Here is a 12,029-nt window from a genome sequence, read left to right on the forward strand (position 1 = left end):
CAAAAGATTGTGTGGCCGCCCACCTATGAGATAGTCAGACTTCTTTGTTAAGACCCTGACAGATCGATCAGTTTGATGCTCTTTGTGTTCCTAGAATGAGCAAATGCCATTGGGCTACACTAGCATGTGACAGGGACAAATGGAGATGTTACTGGTGCCCGCTCGAGCAAATCGATGAGTAACGGGATGTCAAGTGATCAAGTGATCAAGTGATATTTTTCTCTATGAGTTGTTGCCTACTGTCTGAACCCCATCAAATATGGTGTGGTAATGATGGAAAATGGGTACGGAGGGTCTTATGATGTGTCGCATTATAATCGAGGAGCAAATCCTTTTTTAAAATATGCCCAGACCCATGAGTGGAGAGCATTTCCATATATCTTGAGCTTCCTATGGTCTGTTGACAACTCTTAAGCCCCTTTCTTATTTACTTCTGAAGATTCATATAATTGTACATAGTATCTGCAAAGGTTTTCTGAACAATAATACATTCAAAACACAGTGGCTTAGAGCAACTATTATTTTTAAGGATTCTAGTCATTCTAATGATATGGATTGGACTGTATTAATCTTGATTTAACTTAGTAAGCAACCAAATACCTAGAGGATCTTCTGGAGAGCTAGTGATCTAGTATGTTCTGAACTTGGATGATCAATCTTTCTTTGATATGATTTTCATCACTTTCCATTAGGGTAGATAGTGAATACTACCATTATGCTGACAAAAGCCATAGGGAGAGGAGGCAGAAATCTTTCTGAAATGTCTGCTTATACCAGATTTCAAAAAATTTTTGTTAGTTATATTTTAAGTAAATATTTTTGCAAAGAAATAACCAAATCCTATAAGAAAAGGGAACAGATGCAGGGAGAGTTTAGGAACTGGCCAACAATGCAATTAAGTTTTCATAGAAATAGATTGCCTTAGCTTTCTTCTTTCATTGGCATTCTTACTGTACTTTGCAATAAAAGCTATAGAGTCCTTGGTTGACATCTTAGATGAGTTTTGTAATGATCATGGTCACGGTCACGGTCCTCCCGTTGTTCATCTATTTGCTAGAGGGACCCAGTAACGTCTCAATCATGAGACTTGTTGTTACTGTGTTTGGCTTATTGAATACATCATGGGTAGCTTACCAGGCTTTGCCGTGCGGGCGAGATACTCTCGGTAGTTTGCCGGGCTCTCTGAGAGGGGTGGAGGAATCAGGCCAGCCAAGCCAAGGCAAATGCCCTACTGCTATGATATCGCTCTAGCCCTTTGTAATGATATTTTGAAATAAAATTTTATTCGTGTGTATATTTATAAAATCATTAATTATGCTCAGTTATGTTTTGCTACTACAGAGGCATAAAAAAACTAGAAATAAATGGCAATTAATGGATATCTACACTTAAAATATCATCATAAAAAGATAATCAGGATAGATATACAACATAATATCAAGGTGTGCTTTTCACTCAGAGAAATTATTTCTAAAACCACAGAAATAAATAATGTTTGAAAAATCTGATAGCTTAGTTATAGTGACACTCTCCAGGAAAATTCCGTTAGTACTATGATTATGTATCATGGTTTATAAAACATTAGTTTATGAGTTTGCTTTATTCCTCCACTATTTTGTCTTAAGCACATCTAGCAATGGTATATATATAATTTTATAGGCAAAATGACTGAATTGAATAAATAATGAATTTCCTATTTTAATCTGCACTTTGAAACAAGGAATTGGAGTTCTCAGAAATAATCTTACTTCCATAAATCATAATAATCCACAATTAAATTTTGCCTAATAATGATTTTCTACACATAACTTAAGGCTCACAAATAACTAAATTTTCTTAAGGGGCGTTTTTAAACACTACTAACGTTTACTTAAGTAGAGGAAGGTAATTCTAATTAAAAGTAATCATATTTTGCTTGCTAATAAAATACTCTTATTCAAACTGATGTTTTTTCTAACAAGGTAAATCTTTTTTTCCCCTTCTACAGGTCTTTCTAAAGGCCTCATCAATTTAATTAATGGAGAAAGTCTGATTACCACTATATTATCTTTTTCTATGTTCTTTAGTATTATTGATATTATCACCAGACTACAAACAATGGATCAGTATTCAGTCAGTGAGTTTTTGCTAGTTTTTATTTAACTTCTTAAAATCAGAATTCTATTTTTTCTGAAAATTTATATAGATTTTGTGGTGTTTTACCATAATGAAGCTGTAATTTACAGGTTAGTGATGTAACTATTGTGATTTACCCTCTAAAATGTATTACTACCCTTATTTAATAATAGTTATGATTTTGCAATGAGGATGGGTAGAGTTTTTCACAAAGTTGCAGAAACAATATTTCACACACCAGGACATGTAGTTTAACATTGGTTTGTCCTTTCTGCCTTGCCACAGGGAGCTTAGGTTTATTGGGTTACATCCATCAAATGCTCCTGAGGCACTCCATTCCTCTGTGTTTATCTGTAACCTCTTTCTTTATGCTCTGCTTCCCCAACTGGTCAATTACCTGTATCCCCTAATCCAGACGCTGTTAACTTGTAAATATTGGTTTTCTCTTCTCCTTATGTCCTTTGCATAGTTAATTCAGAGCATTGTCCTTTTTGTGTAGATACAGGAAGACAGTTAATGCTTTTGTAACTTAGGAAGTTAATTGACTCCAAGTAATATTCACTCCTGGACAACTGCTCTCTCGTCTTAAACCTCAGTTTACCTTAGTTCCTAGCACCCCGAAAGCAGGGTCCTGACAAAGGACTGGATTGACCCAGGGCAAGCTGTGAGCTACCTGGCATCAAAATGGGTGAGACCATAGCACCATAATACATAACTATTTAAGTTAAGGGCATGGTCATGAACAAATTCTGTCATGATCCCAAAAGTAATTACTGGATTAGGACCCTGCTAGGGTTAGGAAAGACTGATCTGGCCTGAGCACTGTAGTCTGAGATCTATAGCGAGATGCCCCCAGGAGAGCAATCCCAATAAGCCCAATGTATCTCTTACTGTGTCCATACAAAAGGTAAAGGCCCTCCTGTTGATCGTCGATTTGCTCGAGCGGGCCCAGTAACGTCTCCATTGGAGACTTTGTTGTTACTGTGTTTGGCATATCGAATACTCTCGGTAGCTTGCCAGGCTCTCCGAGAGGGGCGGAGGAATTGAACTCGGGTTGGCCATGTTGGCCGCTTGTAAGGTGAATGCCCTACCGCTGTGCTATCACTCCAGCCCGTCCATACAAAATAACTAATATTATTAAGGAGAATTAATATGAAGGTTTAAATGGCTATTGGACTAAGGAAAAGAGAAACACACCCCTAGGTGGTATTTCACCCTTGAGCAGATCTCTGGGCTGCAGGAGATCAGGCTGGGCTTTCATATGTTGATTGTGCTACTAGGGTGTGGCTGGTGTGGTTTGGAGGGATGAGAGACTAGAGAAACCAGGACTGTGAGTCTAGTCAAGTCGGGGCATACAGAGACTAGCAAGAAAGAGAGAAAGAGAAGAATGTGAGTCGGGGCATAGATAGACTAGCAAGGAAGAGAGAAGGAAAAGAATGTAGAGGAGAAAAAAGGTAGAAGCAGGATCCGGGGGAAAGGAATCAGAAGAATGTCGGAGCAGGGTCCAGGGGAGAGGAATCAAGGAGAATTGGGGGATCAGGGAGGATCAGGAGGAATCCAGGAGAAGAAAAAGAGATTCGGGGAAGGAGATTCAGAGGGAATAAACTGCAACTGATACCAACCAACCTGACTTCGTCCGTCCATGGCATTGGCGTCCCAGGAGGGGGAAAGGCCTAGGGTCACCGAACACATGTGGCAAGAGAGAGCCTATTTGTTATATGAATACACTGTCATCCTGTTGTTCATTGATTGCCTCGAGCAGACCCCAGTAATGTCTCCTTCGTCCTAGCCCTGAGATTTTAAAAAGTGCCACATTCGAGGCTCCTTCAGGACCAGAAGAATGAGACCCATCATTATTACTGGTTTTTGGCATATTGAATACGCCAAGGGGAGTTTGCCAGACTCTGCCATGAGGGCAGGATACTTTTGGTAGTCTGCCAGAGTGAAAACTAGATGATAAGATGCTTCCGGGAGCAGGGTTTTATAGTCTCTTGGTCTTGGCTGTTGATGGGATTACACAGCGCAGGGGGAAATTGGTGGGTGTAATGCCTACATACTGGAAGATGGGGGATCTGGGTGGAGGAGGCTTGGAGATCTAAGGCCCGGGTCCTGCACACCTGGGTTCCTCAGCCGGTTCTTTCATGCGTAAGGCTCTTCGGAACGTGTGGAAATTGGTCTTAAGTATGGCTGTGGCTGGAACCAGAGGTCTTCAGCTGCCAGGGCTCTGCTCATTGTGGGGAGGGAAACTCAATCCACCTTCCTCCAAGGGGCCCTGGTGAGGACAGCCAGGCACGGAGGCAGGAGACTCTGCGCTGTTCTATGAATACACAAAGACGGAAATTGATTTTTTTTTTACAATTTTATTAAGTCACCATGAAATTACAGTTATTCATGATTGGATTTCAGGCATACAATGTTTCAACACCAATCCCTTCATCAGTGTCCGCTTATCTCCACATATGTCTGTTAGGACCGAAGACCACCCCTCAATATTCAGAGAGACAAAAAGTTCAGCAGGAATGCAAATCACACAACAAGATTTTATTTTACTAGCTAGCTGGGGCCGAGACATCCTGACTCAGGTCGGAGCTCAACGAAAAACAGCTCCAAAGGCAAAAGTAATTTACAAAGAGTACAAAGAGAACAAAGGCATACAAAAGCAAATTATCAAGAAAACAAACATTCCCAATTAAGAAGACATTCCCAGTTCCCATACATCAAGAAAGCATCTTATCAGCTAGACACGAAAGCATGAAAGTACACATCTCAAGAGGGGAGATGCGGGCAACATATGTGCTCGGGCACATGTGCTCAGCCACGTGGGCACAAGCAGCACATGGGCTCAGGCAGCATATGCACGCCCTTCCTTTATTCAAAGTGGCCTTTATAGGGTTCCTCCAACCTGCCCCCATGTGGGCTTCTACCTAGATAAAAGTTCGTTGCTAAGGTTGGGAATGGTGATGGTCTTATTTGAAATTCCTTTCCTGGCCTTATGTTCCTGCAGGAGCTTCTCTGGGTCTGTTGTTGTAAACTAGTTAACTCAGTTAAATCATTTATTCCTCTTGGCCAGAACTGCTCCCTACAACTTTTACGACAAGGGTGAGAAGAGGTGAGCCAACTGCTTCTCATATTTCCCTTATCCTAGCATCTCACTGAGGAATCTTCTGCTTCTCACAGTGCCCTCCCAACCCCTGTTTGCTTCCCATTACCAGTTGGATTGGAGGTTACATATGTTTATATCTAAACTGAATTTATGAATTATGAATTTATTAATTTCATGATATATAAAATCACATCATATATAAATGCATATATGTCTTATTCATAATGTGCATAAATAATTTATATATAATGTAGTGCAGTCACCAGTGATGGAAGGAGACAGTTTCACTCTTCCTTATCTTGAACTTAGTTTCCTGCATGCAACAAACAACCCTGTCAGCTCAAGGAAAAAATATGAGTTGCATGCCCATCTCCAGACACGAGAGCAGGTCTTTCTTTTCATAAGCTGAATGTAGACATGGAGAACCTTGTCACAAGTACCTCCTTCCATGTTCACCCTAGCTCCACCTAGTTATGAAATCTTTCCAGGGCTTTCTTCAAATTGAGAGAATCGGATGTGTGAAGAACTCTAAAATCTACATTTCTCCCACACTTTTAGTTTTCTACTTTCCAGGAGACATATCTGCGTGAGGATTCACAAAGAAATTCTTTTTTTTGGTTCAGACCGGCAGTGCTCAGGGGTTACTCCTGGCTCTGCACTCAGGAATTACTCCTGGCAGTGCTCAGGGACCATATGGGATGCTGGGGATCAAACCCAGGTCAGCCACATGCAAGGCAAATGCGCTACCTACTGTACTATTGCTCCAGCCCCACAAAGGAATTCTTTGATTTTCATTTTACCACTTCAGAGCACAGGTCTAGGTAGAATATACTTCTTCTTTTGTTGAGATTGCTGTTACTGTTTTTCTGTTGATCATTGTAGGCTTTGTTTCAATTCTAGCTCTATTCTGTTGAACTTGGACCTTCAGGCTTTCCTAACCCCAGGACTCCTCTGGGATTCAAATTTCATGCCTCTCTTCCTCAGTCTTGAAAGGTTGGAAAGGCATAATCTCCTACTTTCGTGCTAGATTCCAGCAACTGGCTTCTAAGATTTTAGGTCTCCTTATATCCTTACATCCTTGTAGCTGTGGGAAGCAATTAGCAAAATATCAGTATCAAAAAGGGCAATTCCACTTACTGGGCCTACAAAAGTAATGAAAGATGTTAACATACCCTACAGTTTTGTTTATCTTAGAAATATGAAATGTCCAACAATAAATAACCAGTAAATTTTGCAGGCTAAATAAAATCAAGACATTTACTCAACTAGGAGCCAGAAGCTATCCTTTTCTTGATCACTTAACTTCCTGATACTCATTGATTTACTCGAGCGGGCACCAGAAATGTCTCCATTTGTCCCTGTCGCATACTAGTGTAGCCCAATGGCAATGGCATCTGTTCGTTCTAGGAACACAAAGAGCCTCAAACTGATCATTCAGGGTCTTGGCAAAGAAGTCTGACCATTTTGTAGGTGGGCGGCCACCTGGTCTTTTGACTTCCAGTGGAATCCAGTCAGTAAAGGCTCTAGTCCAGCGTCATCTCCAAATCTCATTATGTGTCCAGCCCATCTGATTTTTGATGCCTTGGCAAACGAGACAGCATCCCTGATTCTTGACCATTGATGGAGGTAGGAGCTCCGAATTCTTTCTCTCATTTGAGTGAAATGTGATACTCTAAGCATAGCTCTTTCAATTCCTCTTTGGGAGACCTAAATAGTGTTCTCATCCTGTTTTCATAGAGCCCAGGTCTCTGAGGCGTATGTTAATGCAAAGAAGAACAGTAGAATCGAAGAGATGTGCCCAGAGCCAGAGGTTCTTCATCCTCTTAGCTATTTCTTTGATGCACTTGAAGGTGTTCCAAGCCACTCAGTTGCCTGGTCATTCGTCACGTTGACTTCTCGACCTAGGTACACATAACTCTTGCATTCGGATATGTTCGTCCATTGAGAGTGAATGGAACATTCCATTTCTCATAAACATTGTCTTTGTGAGATTCAGCTGAAGTCTGACCTTTCCACACTCACGGTCGAAGTCGGCCAGCATTTGTGCAGCTTGGCTGATGTTTGGTGTTATAAGAACAATGTCATCAGCAAAGTGGAGGTGGTGTAGTTGCCGACTGTCTATCTTCACCCCCATTCCTTCCCATTTCAGTCATCGCATGACATTCCCAAGGGTGGCACTGAAGAGTTTCAGTGAAATGGTATCACCCTGCCGAAACCCTCTCTTGACATGGATGATCACTTCTTTGTAGAATGGTGAGATCCTGGTAGAGAATTCGTAATACAACTCACAGAGGATCCTGATGTATTGAGTTTGAAAGCCCTGAATGGCTAGGGCCTCAATGACCACCTCAGTCTCAACAGAATCAAAGGCCTTCTTTAAATCAATGAATGTTAGACAGAGTGGCATCTTGAACTCCCAAGAAACCTCAATGAGCTTGGATATCATATGGATATTGTTGATCGTGCTGAATCCTTTGAGGAGCCCAGCTTGCTCGCATAGTTGTTCTTCATCTAGTGTTCTGCCAATCCTATTCAGAATTACTCGAGTGAACAGCTTTTAGATGACAGACAATTGGCAGTTGCCAATGTTATAAATGTCTCCCTTCTTGTACAGTAGTACAGTCCTGCTGGTTTTCCCTTGGGGCGGGACCTTGCATGAAGACAGGTAGAGTGTGAAGAGCCGAGCCAGTGTATTGATGAGTACTGATGACAAGTTCTTTAGGTGTTCAGGTCTGACCTTGTCTGGGCCAGGTGATGTACGTTTTTTTACCGATGAAATGGCATGTTGGATTTCGGAAGGGAGAACGTTGGGAATGACAAATCCATCCTGCAGAATTTGGTACATGGACAGGTGGATGTGGCTATCAAAGAGATCTGAGTAGAAGTCATAAATAATCTTCTTCATTTCCCTTCTGGAAGATGTGATAGATCCATTAGGACGTCAGAGGGCAGTCATCTTGGTCTTGTAGCTGGAAAAGGACAGGCGGGCATTATGAATGCTTTTTCCAGCTTCTGCCACATCTGCCAGCACTGCTGCTCTTCTCTCTTTGAGGTCTTCCTTGATCACTTCTCTGCACTGCTTTGTGAGCTGGGACGTTCACTTGCGGTTGCCTGAGGCATGCGCCAAACCACGTTGGCAAATAAGCTCAAGAGTTTTCGAAAACAATCATTTTTTTGTAGCTATCTCTCTCTCTCGGAGTTCTTCGCACAATCATGGAGGTGCTGAACCAGTCAATCGTATTCCTCGCCAATGTTGTCAATGACAGCATCTTCCCATATTGCAGCAATAGTGCCAAAGAGCTCCCAGTTGGTGGTCGTTTTGGGAGTTCTCTTCTTAAACTTTGCAGCCCTTTATCCCTGCTCTGTGTTGTAAAATTTTGCACAAAGGCGACGGTGGTCACATCCTGCTTGGAATTTTGGGACAACAACGACATGGGTCAGGCAAAACCGTCGATGGAATATGATGTGGTCAATTTTGTTGTGGAACCATCCACTGGGAGACTTCCATGGCCAATGTTTAGATTTGGCCTTCTGCAATTGAGTTACCATGGATGGTCTTGGTCGACATGACAAACCCAAATAGTCTCTTACCCTGTTCGTTCCATTCTAGGCCATGGGTCCCGATGTGGAGTTCTTCGGCTGATCTTCTCCGTCCTATCTTGGTATTAAAATCACCGACAATGATCTTGTAGAAGGTGTTATCTTCTTTGTAGAACTTCTCCCACTCCATGTAGAACTTATCAATTTCTTCATTATCATAATTGGATGTTGGTGCGTAGACAATGAAGATAGAAACTGCCAGCAGTGAGCCACATATTTTCAAGTGTAATCATCCAATTCGACTTGTTAGGCATTCAAATGAATCATTGCTCTTGGCGAAGTTCGTGTTGACAAGGACACCGACTCCTACCATGCCTCTTTTGTCACGTGTTCCAAGGAACAGTTCTTCTCCAATGTCGAAAACATCGTGATGTGATTGATGTCTTCTCCTTTCGGTCAGACCTATGATGTCGTACTTGATCTTTCACGCTTGTACCTTCAGGTCCTCGATGGATGCATCTGATGCCAGAGTATGTGCATTGAAAGTACAGACAATCATTTTTGTCTTTCTTCATTTTGGCAGCCTATTTCTGCCTTGGCATTTTATCAGCCTCTCCTTCCACATCCTTCTCAACGCTGCCGTATTGGTGACTCCTTTAGGGTCAGGGGAATGAGACCCATTGTATTTACATGAATACACCATGGCATATCCTTTTCTTATGCTGCATACGTACTACCACTAGCACTGTCCTCCCATTGATGATCTATTTGCTTGAGCAGGCCCAGTAACATCGGCATCGTGGGACTTTTTGTTACTGGTTTGGCTTATCAAATACAACACGGGTAGCTTGACAGGCTTTGCCGTGTGGGCGAGATACTCTCGATAGCTTGCCGGGCTCTCGGTGAGGGGCTGAGGAATCAAACTCAGATACATTATTGCTAAATCTTGAATATAATTTTCACCAGTTTAGGAATTTTCTACTTCTTGTTCAAAACTACAATCTCAAAACATATCCCATTGTTTGATCCTGAATAAATATGCTTTCTATATATTGTCTGGAAAAGTTCCTAGAAAAAATAGGGTTCCTTGGGCTGCTTTTTTTGAGGTGGGAGAGTGGTTGCAACCTCCAGAAGGGAGTTTATTTCTTCCTCCACTACCAAACTTCTTGGTGGTGGTGAGACAGGGTAGTGGGCAAGGCTAGTAGGAGAGGGTTGGGGGGAGGAGTGCCTGGGTAAATCTAGGACAGTTGGGAGACCGCTAACGAGCACTTGCATGGCACAAACTTTACATTTCACAGACCCGGGAGGCAGTCCTCAAACTAGACCTGGGTTCCATTTGTTCAGTGCCACATGGGAAATCCTCTCTGCCACCTGGTTTCTCCAAGAACCACGGAATCCAGACTGGAGTGAGGCATTGCTCTTTGAAGGAATGGAGTCAGTTCTAAATCTTTCCAGGGGCAGGGTCTTCCTTCACAGAAAAGAATTTCAGGAGAAGAAGAATAAAGTAAAACAAGCTTTTTAGGTGAATAAAGGGAGGGAAGAAGAGAGGCAGATACATACATGTTCAGGAGAGAACACGGGCTCCTCCATCGTGGAGTAAAGGTACAAGTACAGATTCCAAACAGGACAGTGCAGATTGGGGGCATGTGCCCGAAAGCAAGAAAACACACATCTCTGGCAGATGTGGACCAAAGAAGTACCATTTCCTCTGCCACGTTAGCTTTTATGTAGTTTTTCTAAACTGCCCTCCCCACCTCCCACTCTGTTGCTAGGTTGGTTGCCAAGGGTAGTGGGGAGGGGGGAGGAGTTTAGAGCTATGATGGGCCTTTAATATTCTTTGTTTATCTTTGTTTCTGCAATGGAACCTCTCCTCCCAGGTGGCCAGCTAAGGCCCTCTAGGGAAACTATTCTGCATCTGAATGTTTGTCAGGCTCCTGAGATGGACCTTTTGTATCAAAGGCCTTTGCCTTTGAGCTGGTTTAGCTTCCAGATAACGTTCTTCCTAAGACACCCCTACCTACCAGCTTGCAACAAAACTCAATTTTTTGCACTTGAAAACAAATTCTTTTAACTTAAGAATAAAAAAATATGATGAAACTACCTCAAGGCAATGAACATTGTTAAAGATAACCAAAAATGAAAAAAAATGGCCCCAAAATTAAGAGTAGGTTCTACTAACACTTTTATATTTATTATTTTTAATAACAATATTAAATATATTAAATATTTTATTATTATTATCATTACAGGCTATGAAATCTTGAAGCACATTTTCTCACATTTTATAGCAAGTTCTTTGTTTGGATATCTATGCTCAAAATTGATTTATCTATGGATAACTAATGTTTTTGCTGATGATATCAATCATATAAGTTTCTGCTTTTCTGTACTGTACCTTGTCTTTTTTACTGGTAAGTGGGGAGATTGTGCAAAAGTTAAATGATATAGGAAACATTCCCCCAAAATGTATAGAATCATATTACCAGCACAGGTTAGTTAAAAAATAACCACTTAAACCATTGTTAAAATTATCAGAGTAAGCTCTGAGCATTGCTGGGTGTGGCCAAAAAAACAAAAATAAATAAAATTATCAAACAATTTTCAAAATATCAATATCTGTACAACAGAAAATCATGTAACAAAATATATATCATAAATATTATAATTTACAGAATTTAACAGAATCACCATTATATTGATATAATTTAGCATGCATTGCCAGGATAATTTTATATTCATTTGGGCAAAAAATGTGTCTAATTATAAAAGTTCTTGGTAGGGAGAAGTTTTGGGCTACATTCCATAGTGCTCAGGGAGGTTCTCGTGGGATCATAAACAGTGCCACGTGTTGCAGGCAGAAAAGTGGGGGGCATGGTAAAGTATGTTAGGAAAACTGAAACCTGAACCAGTTCTAGAGCATGAAGGTCTTAGACACAAAGGATCCATCTCAGGAGTGCATAGAACCATTGAGATACAGAGAAGTGACTGAAATCCCTGGGAGGGGAGCGTCTGCAGGAGCAAAAGGGTGGAGCACCAGGTAAATTTAGTTGGTTACTTTAAATCTCGCCCATGGAAAAAGCAACCAATCAGAATTGATAATGGGATGGCTGGTGATAGGATAAGGAAGCCCCCAACCCCTCTATCTCTCCCTCTTTCTCTCTCTCTCTCTCTCTCTCTCTCTCTCTCTCTCTCTCTCTCTCTCTCTCTCTCTCTCTTTCCCTGCCCTGAAGAAAAAGAGCACAACATAGAATCTTGAGATTCCTATATAATC

At 41.4% G+C, this 12,029-nt stretch overlaps 1 protein-coding gene across 1 annotated transcript in view; it reads left to right on the forward strand.

Annotated features, from left to right (window-relative positions):
- Window positions 1-12,029, forward strand: part of SLC9C1 (solute carrier family 9 member C1) — a 121,280-nt gene that overhangs the window by 25,093 nt on the left and 84,158 nt on the right. Inside the window, exons 5-6 of the mRNA XM_056109139.1 lie at window positions 1,988-2,116; window positions 11,008-11,169. Of these exons, the coding sequence (XP_055965114.1) occupies window positions 1,988-2,116; window positions 11,008-11,169 (291 nt within the window). The remainder of the gene's footprint in view (window positions 1-1,987; window positions 2,117-11,007; window positions 11,170-12,029) is intronic.

The sequence above is a fragment of the Sorex fumeus genome, unplaced genomic scaffold, assembly GCF_029834395.1.
Source record: "Sorex fumeus unplaced genomic scaffold, SorFum_2.1 ptg000265l, whole genome shotgun sequence".
Classification (NCBI taxonomy): Eukaryota; Metazoa; Chordata; class Mammalia; order Eulipotyphla; family Soricidae; genus Sorex; species Sorex fumeus.